This window comes from Ictalurus furcatus, chromosome 17 (genome assembly GCF_023375685.1).
Source record: "Ictalurus furcatus strain D&B chromosome 17, Billie_1.0, whole genome shotgun sequence".
NCBI classification, from domain to species: Eukaryota; Metazoa; Chordata; class Actinopteri; order Siluriformes; family Ictaluridae; genus Ictalurus; species Ictalurus furcatus.
Window position 1 is genome coordinate 5,407,592 of NC_071271.1, and position 21,238 is coordinate 5,428,829.

General features: G+C 37.8%; 1 protein-coding gene across 1 annotated transcript; it reads left to right on the forward strand.

The window, feature by feature from the left end:
• The first annotated feature begins 1,781 nt into the window (after nucleotides 1-1,781).
• Nucleotides 1,782-19,949, forward strand: scn2b (sodium channel, voltage-gated, type II, beta). Its single transcript, XM_053646414.1, has 6 exons — nucleotides 1,782-2,048; nucleotides 8,995-9,161; nucleotides 9,441-9,651; nucleotides 10,991-11,186; nucleotides 11,920-11,985; nucleotides 12,444-19,949. Exons 1-5 carry the CDS (start codon nucleotides 1,964-1,966, stop codon nucleotides 11,927-11,929), a joined length of 669 nt encoding a protein of 222 aa, XP_053502389.1. The 5' UTR covers nucleotides 1,782-1,963; the 3' UTR covers nucleotides 11,930-11,985; nucleotides 12,444-19,949.
• The last annotated feature ends 1,289 nt before the right edge of the window (nucleotides 19,950-21,238 follow it).

Consider the following 21,238-nt stretch of genomic DNA (forward strand, 5'->3'; position numbering starts at 1 on the left):
GTCCAGTAACCTGTCAGCATCACTGAGCCTGTTCTGGAGACAGCGGGAATTCAGCACTGCTGATAAACTACTGACACCCCCGCTAATGTGACCAGGGCTCTGACGTGACAAAGTAATTATAGAAAACACGCACTAATGTGGCAGCTACAGTTCTCAAAGCTGTGGGTGTCTTCACAAGTCCATCATTACTGACCACGCCCCCTTCCAAAAGCCTCCCTTTTTATGTTTGACTGCAACGGCAACACAGATTTTTTCCCTTCTTTCTTTATCCCTTTTCTTCTTTTTTTCCCCCACAATATATTCATAATTTCTTAAAAAGTCATAAGAATTGTATGTTCATGCTCGTGTTTGTTAAACTTACTCCAATAATTCCTCTAAATTCAGCGAATCAGATTGGTTAATTGGGTTAATCTTAAAAATATATACATTTCCAATGAAGTAAAACACACTGATACTGTTCTAATCTACTCTAAACCTCTGACAACACACCACTAATTATGATGCTTTAATTGCAAAATACAATGGCACATAGCAGAGAGAGAGAGAGAGACACGCAGAGAGACACACGCAGAGAGAGGGACAGAGAGAGAGACACACAGACAGAGAAAGAGAGACACACAGACAGACACACAGAGAGAGGGAGAGACACAGACAGAGACACACACAGAGAAAGAGAGTCACACAGACAGACACACAGAGAGAGAGACACAGAGAGAGACACACACAGAGAGAGAGACAGAGAGAGACACACACACACACACACACACAGAGACACACAGACAGACACACAGAGAGAGACACACAGACACAGAGAGAGAGACACACAGACAGAGAGAGAGAGACACACAGACAGAGAGAGAGACACACAGAGAGAGAGAGAGAGAGAGAGACACAGACAGAGAGAGAGAGAGACAGACAGACAGGCAGGCAAAGAGAACTACAAACAAAAATGTAATATGCATAAATTTTTACTTTTAGATTTTAGAGACAAATGTTGATGGTTTTGTTTTTAAATTCTGTCTCATGCTTCTGCTGCATTTTATTTTATTAAATACAACCCCTCAGCTTTTTTTACTGCTGGTTTCTAAACCCTGTTATTGTTATTATTTCTGTAAGAAATTCACCGTAAGCCAACATTACTCAAGCTCCTGTCTACATGCAGCGTTCCATCACGGTGATGAATCTTTAAAGTCCTATTATCGAGATGTGATTATGATTTAGTGATGCCTCTCGCTCCTAAACCAACGAAAATCCCAAATAAACCCAAAATTTCACAACAGGTTTCCCCAAATTAGGAAAACGCCGTGCTTTTCAGTCATGCTTCTTCAGAATATGATTTAAACATGTCCCCTTCACATTTAAATAATTTCTAAAAAAAAAAAAAAAAAAAAAAACAACCTTTCAGAAATGATTTCGTAAATGTGGTGTGTGTTGGGGTTTTTGGTTTATTAACAGTAAGAAAGCTTAGACTATGCAGAAATAAAATAAAAAACCTGTCCCAATATATCTGAATTCACCCTGAATCACAGAATCTTTATTATTATCATTATTATTATTGTTATTATTATTATTATTATTACTAGTATTAGTTATGGACAAGCATGCATGATCAAATACAAAAAATTTTATTGAACTATTTTATTTTTACTCTGGGAATGTCACTCATATTATGAAAGTGTCTACACTTTTATACAGGATGGAGAATAAAAATTAAGAATAAATCATCCCTCATCACTAGAAATAGAACCACAACCATAAAACCAACCCCCTTTTTTTCTTTTTTTTTTTTCTTTCTTTTTTTTCTTTTTTTTATTTTTACAGCTGCAGACACTGCCAACCATATCACAGCGCTGATAATAATCCTTATTAGATAGCTTTTTATTTCATTTTTTTTAAATGTATCTAACGACCAGATAATTCCTGTGTGTTGATCAGAGTCATATTAAAGGACATCTCCTGGTGTATGAAAATGTCTCTTCTGTTGCGGGCGCGAGACACGAGACAAGGAGCGTCAGCCATTATAGCATCAGCACTGCTGGTGTTTACGGGTGAGTCACACACACACTCTCTCTCTCTCTCACACACACACACACACACTCTCTCACACACACACACAACTGGCACATGATCTCTTTAAAACATCACCCGTTTGTGTTAGTGTAGTTTACTGCCCTGTGGTCTGGAGGTCTGCATGTAAACAGTGATGGTGTTACATAATCATTCAAGATGCAAAGCCTCATTTATCTCTAATCCACAATGACGGCGCATTCCGTCTCCTATTCATGTGGCCTACACTAATGACAGTGCATCTGTTTGACATGGTTTTATATTCGTTTTAGATTTCCCCCCTTACCATTTAGCATTATGATCAAAAGAATCCTCAGTCCCAGTTCTCTGCATGTACATGTGTGTCTGTGTGTTCCTCCATGACTAGCTATCAATAACAACAACAACAATAATAATAACTCCTTCTTCTTTTTCTTCTTCTTCTTCTTCATAATAATAATAATAATAATAATAATAATAATAATAATAATAATAACTCCTTCTTCTTCATCATCATAATAATAACTCCTTCATAATAATAATAATAATAATAATAATAATAATAATAATAATAATAACTCCTCCTTCTTCTTCTTCTTCATAATAAGAATAACTCCTTCTTCTTCTTCATAATAATAATAATAATAATAATAATAATAATAATAACAACTCCTTTTTCATCATCATAATAATAATAATATGATGATGATGATGATGATGTTCCTAGGTATTTACCTTTTTAACTAAATAATAAGTGACACTTTTATATAAATCCATTAGCATCTCTAATCAGGACTAATTAGATTCTAGTAGGCACATCCCAGGCTGTAATACTAAGAATAATATTCTCCCAGTCAGATCTACCCTCCTGTTTCTGTCGGTTTGTTTATCATCTCGAACCCTTTTCCAGAGAAACTTCTAGTGAGTTGGTGATACTGGACTTTGCGTTCCCTAGACACACATTATATACATTAAGAGAGGTACAAAGTTAACATGTGCACTGATTTAATGCTCGTTTAAGAGATAATTCGTGCCAAAATAACCAAAAGCGTAAATGTATATAGTGTACATATGGTGTTATAATAGACTGGATTTAGGTCCCTAGGTATTACTTATCAAATTGACTTCATGCATGGGTTCATATTGGGCTTTGTGGATTTATTTACTCACAGGAGGTTTTAAAGATTATATTTTAGTTAAATCTGGTGTTCATTATTCAGTATATGTACCTACTGTATATTTAAAATAAAGACTAAAACTGAATTACGTTGGTATCATTATTTACGATGTATTTATTCGGATGTAAGATTAAGTCTGATCATTTTTTAATGCGTCCCAAACATTAGACAAGAACAAAAAGGTTGTAGGTTTTTTTGTTTGTTTTTAAAAAAAAATCAAAACCACTTTCATTGCAGTTCCTCTAGAAAACCATTAGAGGGCGTGTCACACTTATTTTTTTCTCTCCATGAAGCTTTCTAATACAGCATAGCACTAATAACTGTATCTTATTAAGGAAACTCAAACACATCGACACTGTTGTTAACTAGAAATAAAATAAGAAAGTTTAAAGCTTGAAATGAGTAAAAAATTGGTCTTTCTCATCATTACTTATCATAACTGCATACTGTAAAGTCAAACAGTACTGAATGATTTGAAAGGATCCTCAGTATGTCATTTTTTATTTCATTAGTGTTATCTATAAGAGGTTTATAGTATCCAATAATTAGTTAGTTATATTTATACAGCGCTTTTCTAGACACTCAAAGCGTTTTTAGTGGTTAGCACGTTCGCCTCACACCTCCAGGGTCGGGGGTTCGATTCCCACCGTGAAGACATGCATGGTAGGCTGATTGGCGTGTCTAAAGTGTCCGTAGTGTATGAATGGGTGTGTGTGAGTGTGTATGTGAGTGTGCCCTGCGATGGATTGGCACCCTGTCCAGGGTGTACCCCGCCTTGTGCCCAATGCTCCCTGGGATAGGCTCCAGGTTCACCGTGACCCTGAGAAGGATAATCAGTATAGAAGATGGATGGATGGAGACTTGAGCGTAGACGGTTTTCAGCAATCTCACAACCGGCTTTAGGCTATTGAAATAAATCTGATGAAATCTGTAATTGTAATGAAAAATAAGAAGTTGGTTGAATAGACCTCAGTGTCAGACGCATCACTCCGATGCCAGCCTGGTTCCAAAAACAAAGCAAGAGAATAGAGATTTTAAAAAAAATATATATGTCTTTTTTTATTATTATTATTATTTATTTTTATTTTTTTTAAGAGCAAGCCAAATCGTATTTGCTACAAATGCCGTGGTTTGTCTAGAAGCACCAAGCAACATTCAGAAACCTGGTGGGATAAAATAAGTGTATCCTATAAATCAGTAACGTGTAGAAGCACCTTTAGCAACAATGACTTGAAGTAAATCTTAAGTTTTCTGTAGGAGGTTTGGAGTCTCTCACGTCGTTTGGGAGGAATTTTGGCCCACTCTTCTTCACAACATTGCTTCAGTTCATTGATGTTTGAAGGCATTCGTTATGAGCACATCCCACCACAGCATCTCAATGGGGTTGAGGTCTGGACTTTTACTTGGCCATTCCAACACCTTCGTTTTTCTCTTCTTTAGTCATTCAGATGTTGATTTGCTGGTGTGTTTGTGATCATTGTCCTGGTGCATGACTCAATTTCAACCCAGATTGACCTGCTGGACAGATGACCTCACATTTGTCAGAAGAATATTCTGGTATAAAGTGGAGTGCATTTTTGTCTCAAGGACTGCAAGTTTCCCAGGTCCTGTAGCTGCACAGCAAGCCAAATCTTCAGTCCATGCATTCATGCCATGCTTGAAAACTAAGAAACTAACCGCTAAGTAACGCTAGATAGCTTGGTCACTATCTTTGTTCAGCTAACAGATGAGTTTATGGCATCTGGTTGGGTAGCACAGCTTCAGTGCTAGCATGTGCGGTGGTCCGGGTTCCATTCCTGGTCAGGAAACCAACCCCAGCTACTGGAGGGTTGCACGAACTGGTGTGTAAAACTTGTGCCAGAATCAAAATATACGGACAGGTGATCTGCTGTGGTGAATGGGAGCAGCCGAAATAGGAAAATAATAATACAAATAAATGCTCAGAGTTTCTATGTGACGTGTGTGTGTGTGTATATATATATATATATATATATATATATATATATATATATATATATATATATATATACATATATATATATTCCACTGAAGGACACCAAGCCATAAGCATCTTCTAGAGTTACAATTAAGTGTTAGTTTAGAATAGCACTTATTTTACAAATATGAATATGACAGTTAAGAGTCTGTCCCTAGTGATATATGAAGTACAATTAAATATGATTTTCAAATATTGATACTTTTCTTAAGCAGTGGGACCCAGGTTCTTGCTGGCCATTCCAGAGCCATGTGTACAAGTCTGTGGTTGGATTGCTGAATTCAGTGTAGCATGGGCAGAACCAGCAATGGAGGTGGGAACGCATGACTGCAAAGCCAGTCATCTTGTCTCAGAGTACAGCTAAAGAGAATCACTTGACAATGAGTCGGCTGTGTGTCGGCAAAGAGGTCGCCCTGTGCCTTTTCCAAGATCTGCTGCACCACTTCTGGGTGCAAGAGCCATCCACTGCACCACTGTGCCTTCCCAGTAGGTAAGTTGCACTTGGCGAGGCAAGAGTGGAGGACTATGTACAAGTGTTGGTGTCGAGTGAGGGACTCGGTTGGGACACGCGCACTCCAGCCCCGTTTGTGCCAATAGCCCCAGGTGATGAGAGGGAAATAGAGGGGCACTCATGCCTCCTACCCCATGATCTGGAGTGAAATTGGTACAGAGTCAGCAGCTTGGCAGGGATGCGGTCGGTCGCACAGGGTCGAGAGAGAGACTCTGGCCCAGTTAGCGCCAATAGCTCCTGTGGGAAACTGAAGGACACTTCTGGTCCATAACTTGGAGAGTGAGCATCTCGGTGAGGATGTGGTCATCAGTACAAGGGCAGCGAAGGAACACGCACTTTAACACCGATCGCTCTGGTAGATGAGAGGGAACTGCTGGGACACACATCCTCCTTTCCCACGATCCAGACCAGGCTGCTGAACAAAAACACTCTGGGCTCGTTGGCTCAGTGGTTAGCTTGTTTGCCGTGCACGTTCGGGGTTCGAATCCTGCCCCTGCCATTTATGCATGGAGTTTACATGTGGTATGGAAAATGGATGGATGGATGATGTTCTTGTTGGGGAAATACAATAACAAATATACAGTACATGCTGGAGTTAGAATGTAAACAATGCGGTAATTTGTTGCTGTATAAAGGTCATAGCATCACACAACATTTACTTGCAGTAAGTAGAAGTGTGTGTGTGTGTGTGTGTGTGTGTGTGTGTGTGTGTGTGTTGCTTCCCAGGCAATAAGGGGAGGGTAAAAGTCATGGCTAGAGGGTAGACGAACATTACAGCACGTCATACTCATTAAAATAATGACCGAAAGAGAAGAACACACAGTCCTAAATATTCATCGAATCTCTCTCTCTCTCTCTCTCTCTCTCTCTCTCTCTCTCTCTCTCTTCAGGTTATTGGTGGAGTTTTTCCAACAACGATACTTGTTTTTGTACGTGGTAAAAAGAGACAGTAGGTAGATGTGAACAAAGTGGAAGCAGTGGGTGGGCGACATATTGCTGCTATTGTATAACTCACCCACTGCAATATCGATTCTGCATTTCTGACTGAAGGGGTCGTGGCAGTAATGTGCATGTGAGCGCTTTTATTAACATGACACAGGATGCTGCAGCTGTACACAGTGCTTTACTATGTGTACTGCAGATTTATTTTGCCGTGTGTGTGTGTGTGTGGACAGGTGCACACTTCTCCTTAAAAGAAAGGTCACTTTTAAGAGGGAGGGGCTTAGCAATTCTGCAGAGAGAGAGAGAGAGTGAGAGAGAGAGAGAGAGGAGAAAAGGGAGGGGCAGGATTAAGTTTCTGCTGCTACTGCAGTGAAAGCTTGGCAAGTGAAAAATAATTGCAGCAGCAATGGGAGGTTTGTCCATAAACACACAACTCCTGACTACAAAGTGATGCACTGTGACTGAGTAACATACCGTTATCAATAACAGCATAAAAATGTTATTACACACACACACACACACACTTACAGAGCATATGTTATAAATGTCTCACACTTATTTACACTATATTTAAAATGTAGAATTAGTGTCCCATTAATACATATAGCACAGAAATAAAGTATTCACACAAAGAAAAAGTCTATGTACTGTGTGTGTGTGTGTGTGTGTGTGTGTGTGTCTGCTGCAGCAATGCAGTCATCTGTCTGGACTGTAAAAAAGTGCTGCCTAAGCTCTGCTGCTTTCTGAGAGTCTGCTCCCGCCCTGGTGCAGTTATACTGCAGGACTGGGTGTGGCTGCAGACTCATCATATATCCAATATTATTTATATAATAATCTATATATATATATATATATATATATATATATATATATATATATATATATATATATAAATATAATGTCCATGTTCTTTCCATCCAGTTCTTGGTTCTGTGTAAGAATCTAGTGAATCATTTTTAGGATGAAGAAGAAGATGGTCTAAAGAATCCACTTTTTCTGCCTGGTATAATTACAGACTGTAATCACGCTCATAATAACAGCTTTGCCATCTGTGTGAGAATTTTCACTGGCGCAATCTTAACTTAATTTTTTTTTTTTTTTAACTTTATTCAGTGTTATTTATGTATATGGAACTTTTAATATTCGCCATCGTCACAAAGCGGCTCGACAGAACTCTGGACATAAACGTTTTAATTTCTCGCTTCTGAGCGAACCGGATTCGACGGTGGTGAGGAAAACCTCCCAGAGGAACCGGACTCGAAGGGGAACTCGTCCTCATCTGCGCGATTTATAAATAATGTGTCTTCTCTAACCGTGTTCTACAGAGTCGAGCAGAATCCGCACTGTAACTTGACTTTGATTTCTAGATTTCTATTTTCATAAGGTCAAGTTTTAAACCTTCTTATCACCTGTTAGCAAGTCATTTTCTTTCTAGAAATAATTGCTTAAAGAGCAAGACTATTTCAAGCTTGGAAAGCATTTTACTAATCTTGTATTCGATTTATTGTAATCTTATAATTGGAAATCCTAGATAAATTTGTCAATATTCAATATTAATATCGCACTTAAAGATTCTCCCAGCAAAGAGATTCCGTCTTTGTTATATCGGCAGAGGAAAGAAGATCAATAAAGAATCTCTTTCAGCCGCACTCACTACAGAATATTACTCCTAGTTCATCATGCAAATCATATGGCGTGCTGTAAAACCTGCTATTTTAGAGGCTGACTCGAATAAATAAATGTGGGTTATCACCGGCTTATTGTTAAATTGAGACCTTCACTGTGATCACGTGATTGACATGTTTATCATGGCTACGATCGTCTCTGCATCGACAGACAGCGTTAATATATTAACAGTAAATTAGATTGCCCCTTTTGTACAACGAGTCGTCTCTTGTTTTAGTTCTGGTCTGTGCTTATATAGCGGTTTTATCCAAAGCGCGTTACACTGTGTCTCATTCACCCATTCACACACACACTCACACACCAATGGTAGCAGAGCTGCCATGCAAGGCGCTAACTTGCTATCAGGAGCAACTTGGGGTTCAGTGTCTTGCCCAAGGACACTTCGGCATGTGGAGTCACATGGGCCGGGAATCGAACCGCCAACCCTATGATCTGTGGACGACCCGATCTACCGCCTGAGCCACAGTTCTACATCGCATTGCAAAAGGGACAATGTAATCCGCTTTTCTGCTAAACCTCTTTTTTTTTCGGTGGGGGTTAAAGAGAAATGCTTGTCTTTAAAGACAAACTGCGTAAAAAAAAAAAAACATTACTGTGGATAATTGGAATCAAATGAGTTATTGTTTGTGTTTTAGTCTCTTCTGTGTCCTCCATGGAAGTGCTCGTGGCACAGCAGATCAATGCCCTGAATGGCACCATGGTAAAGATCTCCTGCACCTTTACGTCCTGCTACAAACTGGACATCAGCAAATTTGCTATGAACTGGACCTACCAGGAGACCAAAAATGATACAGAGGAGATGGTGAGGAGAACATCAAGTCTCTTCATTTCTCATCTTCATATTGTGGATGTGTGTATTGAGGGCTGTTTATTACTGCATCAAGGATCATTTACTTTTAACTGTCATGATGTTTAGCAGCGCTTAATAAAGCCCAAAAAACTAAAAACTCAACCAACGATCCTAAACCGCATGCTCCTTTATTATTTGCTCAGTTAGGCTTGAAAGGCCAGGGTATGTGTGCGATTCTGATTCTCCTGTTTGATTTAACTATTTTTTTTTTTTTATTCTCTCTTTCTGTAGTTTATGACCTTTAAGAACAGAATAACTCCTTTGAGGACGGACCGTTTTGGGGACAGGGTAAAGTTTGCTGGAAACCTGGACAAAAATGACCTTTCCATTACCATCTCAGACGTGCAGCTGTCAGACGAGGGGATCTATAAATGTTCTGTACGCAATCCTCCTGATCGTGTCGAGGGCCATGGCAGTATCCAGCTGTCTGTAGTCACCGAGTGTAAGTGTAAATCACACCACTGCGAAAGCAGAACGCGAAAGCAGTTCCAAAACTCGCTGCTGTTAAATGGAGCACTTGATTTTAAGCTTAAAGCGAACGTCTTTTAAAATAAGTGAAAATATCAACAACAAAAAAAATACACAGATTTACTTTACAGTCTGCACCAGGTTTCCATCCAGTTATAGAGTGACTGAATCAGCTTTCAAAAATTCACAGTGAGAGTAAAATTGTATTACTTTTTCTGTATTAAATTGGAAAAAGTAAGGCCTGTGATGCAGACTTTGTTTGCTGGAAAATATTCATGAATTCTGTAATCAGTCCCTCCAGGCTTGCACGGTTTTGCCATCGCAGAAATGAACGCAAAGTCAAGCAAACTACGTGACGTCCTGAGGCGCTGCAGTTTTTTCAAAATTACCACAGAGTTTCCACAGAGACGCGTCATGTGACGTCATCACGAGGCGCGTTCAGCCAAAGTCCTCTTAGATTCACGTGCCTCGAACATGAGTAAAGCTAAAAGGTCTTGTTTCCCAACAGACACCACTGTGAAAGAGTGTGCAGACCAATCTTGTGCGATTGTAAATTCGCCAATTTGCCCAATCCTAACCCTAGCACTAGTTTTCCGCAATAAAGCACAAAAACTCCAAGTTGAATCGCAAATTTTGAAAAAAAGCCTCAGCAAAATCGAGCATTTTTGGCCGCAACAATCACAAATAAAACTCCGGACTGTAGAAATAACAAATTACATATATTTATAGAAATGTAATAAAATCTCACTCACTCACTCACTCACTTTCAGTAACCACTTTATCCTGGTCAGAGTCGCAGTGGATCCGGAGCCGCTAATACTGGGCCGGAGAATAAGAGTAAATAATACTGAATTAATTTAAAGGATAATAATAAATGGATTTAAAAAATGTACTGTTATTTAAGAGATAAAAAACTTGTAATCATTTATATAGTGATTATACAGGAGTGTGTTGAGGACTTTCTGGGATGATTGTTTATAACCGCTCTAACATGAGGGATAACAGGAAGTAACTTGCCTCAGGCATTTCACAACATTTCAATGTTAAAAAAAAAAGTCATATAAACTGTCATTCTTTAATTAATAATAATAATAATAATAATTAAAAAAACGTAATTGTGGTCAAATCGCTGTGGTGTAAGAGGAATAAAAACGTGGGCATGTGCTGCTCTGGGTTACAGGTAAACGCTCTCCACGTGCCCTGTCGTGTTTTATTCCGTACTTGACTGGAGTTTGTGAGGAATGCCTCTACACTACCCAGTGTGTTCCTAATGATCTCAATCCAAATGAAGGTACTCGGTGTTTTGTGTGCAGTGCCCCCTCCCAGAGACTCGACCATCGCGGTGGCAGTCGGAGCATCTGTAGGAGGGATGCTGGCTCTGGTGATCCTCACCATGGTGATCATCAAGTGTGTACGCAGACATAAGAAACAGGAGCTCATCTCTGATGAACAGAAGATGGAGGAGGAGGGGAAAACAGATGGAGATGGAGGCACAGAAGAAGGAACCAAGTGAGAACTGTTGTTGTTGTTGTCGTCATACCTACCCCCCACCGTTATTGTTCTAATGGGATACACAGCTGCAATTTGAACAATGTAGTAAATCAACATCATCAATCCGAACACTTAAGCTGTGTCCGAGTCCGAGTCTGTTGGGTTTTTTTTTTTTTCTAACGCACCAAATTCGCCTCATGAAGATCATGGCGTGAATCAGGGAACTTCCACCAGCACTGTATAAACTTAAAATATAGAAACATGAAGATATTTTTCTACAGGGTGTCCCAGAAATCTCTCTCTCTCTCTCTCTCTCTCTCTCTCTCTAATATATATGGTGGAAGTTAACCCCTCATTTATTTATTTATTTATTTATTAGCAAAATGTAACTTTATTTACAAAACATCCTCTACATGATCGCCATTTCTTTATAAACACACACGGAGTCGTCTCTCACACTCATGATCAATACATCTGGTGTTACGCAAGTAATCAGCCATCAGGACGATTTCAATACTCTTCTTTCGTCAAAGGTGTTCTTAAAGGCTATCTGAAAAGAAATTTTATATATATATATATTAATCCTTTTGCTAAAGAGCATTAATTTCCCCTATGTATGGATACCTTTGGGACAAACCACATCATAAACAATGCTCACAGGTAGCCAAAATCTCTGCGTTTTGCAAAATGTAAACTATATTAATGATATTCATAATGAACTTCTTTTTGTTTTTTGCTTTCAATGAAACAGACAAATTTAACATGCCTATGACCTGAAGGACCTAAACTTTGGTTGAGCCCCATTCTTCACATGCAGGTAAACATCTAGCTTATAACTGCATGTTAATATATAGGGAAACAACACACACACACAGACACACACACTGTTTTCTGTAACGTTACAGCATCCACAACATCCGAGCCCAGCTGTGATTAGCATGTTGGAATGGTAGTGTGGTATTTGTAGACATAAACGTTACGAGGTTGTAGAAAGAATAACTATAAGAGTAATTATAACACAAGTGTGAATATTGTTCTGTACAAAGGAACATTTCTGATATTTCAAAACTCACTTTTACTCATAAGCGTCGCGGTGCGTTCTGATGCTCTTCAGCCTCCTTAGGTTCAAATCTACAAACATGAAGCATTAATAAGAAACACGCACATAATTTATTATTACATAATTCTTCAGTTTTGGACCGTTCTCTTCAAACGGTGATAAATAACTCGCGTAAAATAACTTGTCTTATCTCGAATCTTTCTTTTTTCTTCCAGAAATGATGTTTTCTTGAGCCATCATGCTGTCTCTGCAGTACTTTCCTTGGTATGGATCTTTCCTCATTTGTGCAGACAATAAACAATCTGATTTTTACTTTTTTTTTCTTTCTTTCTTTTTCCCCGGAAAACTCGGTTGCTATACCTGCTATACATTCCAAGTGAGCCAGTGTAACGCTTCAGATCAGGTTTCTGTTCTCCACTCTTCAGTGTAACTCTTAGAATCTTCCACACAGTATTTATAGGAAGCGCACCACTTTTAAAATGATTTTTTGTTTAGTGTCTTCCAACCACTGCCAGTATATTCACAGCGTGACTATTGTTAAAGGTAAAGCACACTATTCCTACTATTGCCTAATTGGTAGTAGTTTGATTTTTATAGATGATTCTGACGACTTTATTTGTATTTCTCATCTGATGCAAAAAAAAAAAGTCCTCTTTCTCTTTGAGAGCCAAATGTACTTACGAGTACAGCAACATTCCAAAAAAAAAAAAAAAGCCACTTTGCTTTTGTGTTTTAAATGTGTTTTGCTCCTTCTTTACCAATGGAGGGTGTGTTTCTTGAAGAACTTTGTTAACGGATACTTAAATCAATACAAGCTGCTAGACTTTGGATTCACAGCGAAGATAAACTCTAACGACGGATCAGAAACCGAAACGGTGCAAATCTTATAACGCTAGCATAGAAATGAATAGACATTTATGGATATCACTTAGTTATTGATGTACTTTAATACTTTAATAAATGTCATTTGTGAAAAAGGTAAAATTTTAACGATGTTTGATCTCATTTAAGTAAGCATTTAGCCGCAGGAGCTCATTTCATTTAGCGTTCGTCGTTAAAATTTAGCACAGAATTCACTAGCTTGTCTGTTGTAAATTATGTTAGACTTCGCTACCTAATCTGACATCATGTACGTTAGCATTCCAAAGCTAATCGATGGTATTTTAGCTCAGCGTTAGTTCGCTAATCTGTGGTAATTTACATTAGCATTTGCTAGCTAGGTATTTTTTTAAATATTAGTATTCATTAGCTACTCTAGTCTGAGGTAATTTACCGTACATTAGCTTTCGTTCACTAGTCTGAGGTAATTGTAAGTACGTTTAAGTAAGGTTATTTTACTTTGAAATGTTAGTTGGGAGAAGTTGCGAATTAACTAAAGTCTGATGTAGAACAAATCATGTAATAAATCCTGTGAGAATTTTACGTTTGTCAGATCATACCACATCTTTCATGGTCAGACAAGTTGGACAAAATGATGATTAAGCATAATTGATACAGTTCAAATTATGTTAGCACAATATTGTATTAACATAACTGCAAAATGTCAGACACTGAAAGATCTATTTTACGGGTGAAGACCACGCCCTCAACTACTGAAATGGAGAAAGACAAGGATGGGAATTTCTAGGAATTTAATTAAGAAGAAGTTATAGGTTGATGTGTGGTCCTTGATGTGTGGTCCAAGCTTCAGTTTTTTTCTAACTTCATTTTGCGAGTTAAATAAGATCTTAACTTCTTGTTGAGATTGAGGGAGTGGGGAGAACTTTAAGTTTAGATTAGAGTTCTGATCAGCTACTTATCTGTGCTAAATTTAAATGCTGGATTATGAGAGTCAGTTGCCCGGCCCTGTATCTTGGTCTAGATGTAGCTGTAGTGTATCTATGAGATGAGCCCATGGAGATGTACTGATCTAGAAGTGTGATCGGAAAATCGTCGGAGGAGGTGTGAAAGGATCCAATTAAAGAGCTTCTTGGGGTTAAGTGCAGCCAGATGGACTTGTATAGTGGAAGGATGAAAGCTGAGACTTGAGCTAGTGTGATAGTGAAGGAATGGCATTAGGTCACTAAGTGGGGTGTCCTTATAGACTGTGAAAGAATGACCAATTATCAGTGTACTGAACGGCTGTCTGATCAAACCACCGAAGGGCAGCATGGACAATGAGGCATGGCTCCCGTCAGTTGAAGGCACATCTGACTCAAGAAGGTGATTTTGGCATGTTGGAAAGAGAGGTTGTTCCAGAGTTGAAGGAGAAATAAAACCTACTTTCTGCAAAACATCGATGTGTTAGTTAACGTGAGCCGGTAGACGAATGACCACCAAAGACCAGTAAAGAGTTATTTTATATTATTAAACCAGTAAAGATTGGCTGAGATGACCATTGTAAGCTGGTAGACCACTGAGCAGCAAATTTAAGCTAGGGTGACCACCATAAGCTGGCAGATTGCTGACCAAAAAAGACAACCTAGCTCTGTGAGCACGCAACAATTAAAGACCATTCTTAAGATGAAGCGAACAAACTACTTTAGGAACCTTACACATTATGAAACTTTTCAAGAAACGCACCCCAGAACGGTATTTTAGCAGCAGTATGTTCAATAAGTAATTCTGACTTTTTTTTTTTCTTTTCCTATTTGGTCTTCATATAATGACATTGAATTGTCATTCAGGGAAAATTGCTGAGATAGAACTCGTTCTAATATATTTAGATTAAAAATTATATATATATATATATATATATATATATATATAGTATGCTTGAATGTATTTGTGATCCGTATTGTCGAACATTCCTTGAGTATTTTTCTTATTTTTTTCTAAACTATTACATTATTTGTAATATATATATACGACACTGCTTTATTGTTTTCAGATAATCAAACGAAACAAACAATCAAACAAATACATGGAGTCATTTTTATGTGCACAAAGTAAAAGTTATTTAATGCACAAAAATATGTCTTGTAAGCAGGGGCCAAATTGTCTTTTCACTCTAATCGAACCACGCGAGAGTTCACTTGGAAGTGGCCTGAGACTAATATTAGTTTCTAATTCTTTTCTAAACTATTAGCATCACTAATGTAGAAAAAAACATATGTAGCTACTTCTTATGTAAGTAACAGCACACTGCAAAAATATCATCTTAGCAAGTGAAAAGATCTTAAATACGCTCACATTGATCTAGTATTTCCTATTATAAGATTACAACAGAGCAAATATAATATTATTAATAAACCTATTTCTAGACTTTCAAGCTTTAAAGGTTCTTATTCTATTGGCAGAGCATTTCATTTCTGTCTAGAAATAAATGCTAAAAATGTGCCCAATTGTCTGGCAATAATACAAGACTATTTCAAGCTTGAAATTAATAAGCATGGCTAAAAATAGGATTAAAAATCTTATGTTTGGTTTGTTGTAATATTATAATCGGAAATGCTGGACAAATCTGTCTATACTCAAGGTATTTCCACTATAATTTTTTGTAGAAAACAATATTATTGGTTATCTATATTAATAACTTAGCCATTCAAAAGTATGATAATCTAATACACCACGCTGCTTGCTCTACATGCAGTTTAAAGTAAAATACACTCTTTAGTACATAGTTTGGTAGTAAAACATAAACAATAAGACATTCTCATTTCCATATCAAGAAACATTTCCTAGCTTACTACTGACTTTAGTACTGAATAGTGGTTTCTGGCATGTTTTGTATCCATTGCATGTTGTAAATATTCCCTAAAAACTGTGCTGTGTTGAGAAGGAATGACAATAAGGCTTGACTTGACATAGGAAGCTTGATTTAGATCACAACTCTTTAGCACCTGTTATAGAAATGAGCAAAAATATATATTTAAAATGAATAACATATATAAATAAATGAGTTGTACTTTGAGCTGGACGATTTATTTTTATATATTAGTTTTTTTTCTAGTTATTGCAAATAATACTTCTGCAAGTATTCTACTTGTTTCTGAATTATTGGCCGAAAGCTTATAATATGACCAAACTTAAAACCAAACATCAATTTTAGTCACAATGTAGCAAGAAGTTCAGGCACTGCATAATGTGGGTTGCTTTCAGATAGACTTTCTTCCAGACAGATTGTTGTTATGGAGGTTACATACAGGCACATATGTTACTAGCCTTATTCACCCCTCATAACCACCAGTGGAATTGAGAATCACCTGTATAACTTACACTAGCCACAATATAATCAGGAACCTGGTGTGCCTTAATGGAAAGGTGTTTGAAGATGACCACCATATTCACACCACTGGGAGCTAGGTTCACCTTGTAGAACTAGGAAGAATTGCATGGCAGGATACCTCATAGATGCTCCGCATAGTTTGGCATATCACATTTAGGGCCGGGTATCCAGCCTGTCTATAGACCGTGGTGATGTCCACCACACAATGGGCAACCAATAACATTCATCTTTGGCTGCTCAAAAGGAGGGGCCTAACGGGACTCATAATGAGGTGATTCCACTACAATCCAGCTGTGTCCCATCCTTCTAGAAACATCATCATCAGCTTGAAATACTTGTATTACAACCCTTTCAAAACCTTCTTCCACTCAACAAGAGTTAACCAAAACCTGGAAGTGTCTCAGAATGGGTAAAGAGAACTTGAAGGTCAGATTGCCTACTCTCAATTCTAGATAGTTGATGTGTTCTGGTCTTACATCAGGGTTCCACATGCCGCTATGCCCTTGTAGCTCCACACTGCCCCCAAGCCTGTAACTGGAGCATCTGTCGTGACTCACTCTGATGGAGCATCTCTGCTCAGCAGACCCCTTTCCTTAGAAAACTTTGCATCTCTAGCAAACTAGAGCTTGTGCCACTCTTTCAGAACCAGTTTGACCACCATATCATGCATAAAAGGGATGATCTTTTGGAACCAGTCTCGAATTGGATGGAAATTGCCATTCTTTTTCTGAACAAGATGAACAGTGAGGTCCACCTTTTCATTTGTGTCTCTGGCCAAGAGAAATGGAAATTCTTGGGTCTTAGCAACAACCTTTTGTGGGTCTGATGTCAACAAGGGCCTGTGGTCTCAAACTGTTGAGGACTGGGTACATGTATTCCTGCATCATCATCATCAGTACATGCTGATCTGATATTGTAGTTGGCAATGTTTTGTATGGATTATGCTAACCACAGAGCAGATTATTCTCATCACACTTGGCAGTTGTCACAAAGCTTGAACTGTTCTTTAAAGCTCTCAATATCTGTTGATATCTCAATATCTCAATACCCTTGTACTCTGAATTCTGCCATGCAAAAGAACGCATTCAGTGTCATTGATTGTATGGCAGAATCCAATCCCACTTGGGCCACTGTAGCTTGAAGAGTGATTGCTATGGCTAATTTGGAGACTGTTATGGCTAATTTTTGAGTCATATGGCAGTTTAACTGCTAGGACATGAGCCTAGGAGAAACTCCTGATGTGGGTGTAGATACAGCATCATTGGGTTAGGGTTGAGGTTAGTTTTCCAATGAGGAATGGAGATGATGACTATTCTTTAAGCAGTCTGTCTGAGTTGTGCTCTGAGAACTCCAAAACCATTCATTTTAGTCAGGTCTGTCATGAAGCCATTAACTGACCTCAAAATTCACACAGAATGCTTTCTGGGCTTCTTGTTATGCTTAAAGATTAGCACTTGGGTTTTTGTTTTTTTTTGCTTTTGGTTGCAAAAATGGTCCAATTGTTGCAGATACGAGAGAACTTAACTTATCAGGCCCAGTAGTCAACAACGCATGGTATAGTAAGAGAAAACTAGCTCAACCCAGTAGTAGAAATGAGAGATTAGTGCTGGGGAAACAACACATCAAGTACCTAGAAAAGGCTTTCACAGTGTATAAAATACACTGACTGTGCTAGAAGAGCCAAAGAGATTTGAGGAACCCATCTTCAGCTTTGAAAGACAGGGAAGCTGATAGCCGCATACAGTGTGTACGTGGTCCTACATGTGTACGAGGTGAGAATATTAAAGAGAAAGATGGCTGTATGGCTAGTATTTATTGCAAAAAAAAACTGCATCATACCTTACATCGTGACTTTTTTGGAAGGTGGAAGATACCCAGGTGACTCTCACTACCCCTGACAGTTAGGACGGGTCAAATAGAACGGACTTATGCATTCAAGCTAGTGGTAATGGATAACACAGCAGTGTTATGTCTGCATCCTTATATTTGGTCAAAGGCAACATACAGTATACAATTACAAAATTTTATAACAATAGAACAACTTTTAACAATCGATATTGTCCCAGGAAAAACTCCCTGAGATAACAATAGACTGTCAGAGGCAGCAAAAGTGTTAGTTTTTTTTGAGAATAATACTTTTTTTAAACACTGTCTCCAATTGTTTAAATAGAATCGTTCATTATAATCATTGTATACAATCATCGTTCTCTTATAGGTGCCGCTTTCACTTGGTTAGGGTCACAACCAGGTGGGGAAAAAAGCCAGTTAATTGGAATAGAAAAGAAAGAAAGATGTAAAAAGGAATTAGGTAGTGGTAGCAGTTGATCTAGGTGAACTTTAACCCTGCAAACCTTTGTGAAGATCCGGCGGGGGGGGGGATAGCTAGCTTGCTAATGTAACATCTATGGTTCCTACAAAATCACAGACACCTGTATCGCCCATAATCACCTTATTTTTGCTCCTCTCCAGGGTAAGAGGGGTCAAAAGGGGGAAAATCCAGTGCAAACTACTTAAAACAGTTGTATCTTTCTTAGGTCTACTAAATTTACAAAACGCTGAAACACCAAATCCATTAAAAAAAACAAACAAAAAAAAACTATTTTTTTGGTAGCAATGCATCAAAAAAAACCTGCAAATAAACAAAGATAATATATTTTAAAAAAACTTTTCCAGTAAAATGGTTGAGTGTCAGGTCACATTATAAAGATACACCATGCGCTTGCACTGGCAGGACTCGCATGGCAAATGCCAACATTGGACTCGTTCTTTATTCTATGGACTCATTAAAATGCAGCATTTATTAACACAGGATTATATTGTATTGCAAGCGGCACTACGGTGGTTCAGGTTACGATCCTCGGTTCAAAATGACCTTCACGCTCCATTCATCTGCATTATCCTTTAAATGTATTACTTTCTTGATATTGAACCATATTTTCGTAAACGTTTAATGCTTTCTTTAATCATTTGTGGATTTTGATTCGTTTCCAATGTCATTTCTAAATGCACAGTGTGTGATTAGGATCTTGAATAAACCAATAAAAGATCACAGCGCAGCTTGAGGGGTTTACAGAAACGCTCCTGATTTTTGAGCGCAGTACGGAGGGAATGCAGCCTTAACTTTACTCAGTATTCACACGCCTAATGCTCACCTGAATGAATGAATGACCAGCATGATTACGTAACGCAGTAGAGATACGATACACAGCTGTATAAAAGAAGTCCCTTAAAAACCATATAATGCACGGTTTGAATATATTGCACATCTTTGATTGTTCCAATCTTTTTTTTTTTTTTTTTTTTTCCAGTGCTTATGTGAATGTGATGTTGCAGGTATTGTATGTATATTGTATAAGATTTGTCATTATGTACTGCATAGCCCTGCATAAATTTTAAACTGAATGAGAAGTAAATGTCAGGTGGACCATAGATTTTGTTCAGTTAATGTGGGTCATTGCTTTTGCATCGGGCAAAATGTACACTAGACAGAATTAAAATAAACTATAAAGTAAATTATTCTGCTGTTGTGCATTTTATTTTATTGCCTCATTATTAGTATTATTATTAATAGTAGTAGTAGAATTGATTAATATCTAGTCAGTCTTTGTCTTTATTTTATATACTGTGTGTGTGTGTGTGTGTGTGTGTGTGAAATCACTCTAACAGCACTATAACTAATGAATGTTTGCGTATTTAGTGACACTTGAACTGATCAGATCTCTGCTTATTATGGTTTAGATTTCAAATATCCACATCCACACCATTTTCCCATCTTAGACATACTAATAAAAATATACACGGTTGCCTCGTGCCCAGTGTTCCCAGTGTTCCCAGAGCAGGTTATGGATCCGCTGCAACCCTGACCAGGATACAGCCGTTACAGAAAATGATATGCATATCCATATGGACAGATGTACTTAAAGGAATAGAGACCATAATCATTCGTTCAAGCTAGAACAAAATCAGTATAACCTCCATATTTTCTTAGTAAAAGATTTGTTATCTGTTATTTATTCAAATGCAAATAACAAAGAATGCATACTATTTCTGATGGCACCAATCTGGAGCGGTTGCGGTATCTAGGTCAGGTGGTGTTATATAGGTTGTGCAGTGAAGAGGTGACAGGTGGGTCAAAGGGGCAAAACTACTGCAGTGTGATAAGACACTTCTATCAAAATGACGTCTCATGCAGATAACAAGAACATCCTGCAAACTCATGAACAACCGCAAAGCTTGGGTGCTAACTGAATAACCAAAAACATTTGGTAAGAAAGCTACGTTTAAAGACTGGACTTATAGAACAGCAAAAATATGCCTTTCTCAAGCTATTTGAACATATCCTCTGAATTGAATCCAATAATTCTAATTATGGAATAACAAGCTGGCTTTGAATGACTGTTCCTAGGTCTTGTTTCTAAAGAGTCAAACTTTTGAATGAATGCACAATGGACAACAGAACAAGATCCATAATAATAGTAATAATAATAATAATAATAATAATAGTGTTGTGCTCTTTTTTTTTTTTTTAAATGCACTATTATGAACTTACATTTTTTTCTACCAAGAAAGTGCCGTGTTAAAACATCATAAAAAGGATCCGGCCAACCCGAATTAGTCTCAAAAGATTTGATACTTCTTTCCTTTCTATTTCATTGATCTCTTTCCTTGTTACTGCCGTTTGTTTATAATTACATACAGATATTTTTAAAAGGTTTTTTTTTTTTTTTTTTTTTTTTTTTTTTTTACATGAATATTTTATGCATGCACATACAGCCATTAGAGGGGAAAAAATGTTTACTTACT

Coding starts and splice junctions, on each gene's coding strand:
- scn2b (XM_053646414.1), top strand. CDS start 1,964: ATGAAAATGTCTCTTCTGTTGCGGGCGCGAGACACGAGACAAGGAGCG. Junction 9,162..9,440: donor AAAATGATACAGAGGAGATG/GTGAGGAGAACA, acceptor CTCTTTCTGTAG/TTTATGACCTTTAAGAACAG. Junction 9,652..10,990: donor GCTGTCTGTAGTCACCGAGT/GTAAGTGTAAAT, acceptor TTTTGTGTGCAG/TGCCCCCTCCCAGAGACTCG.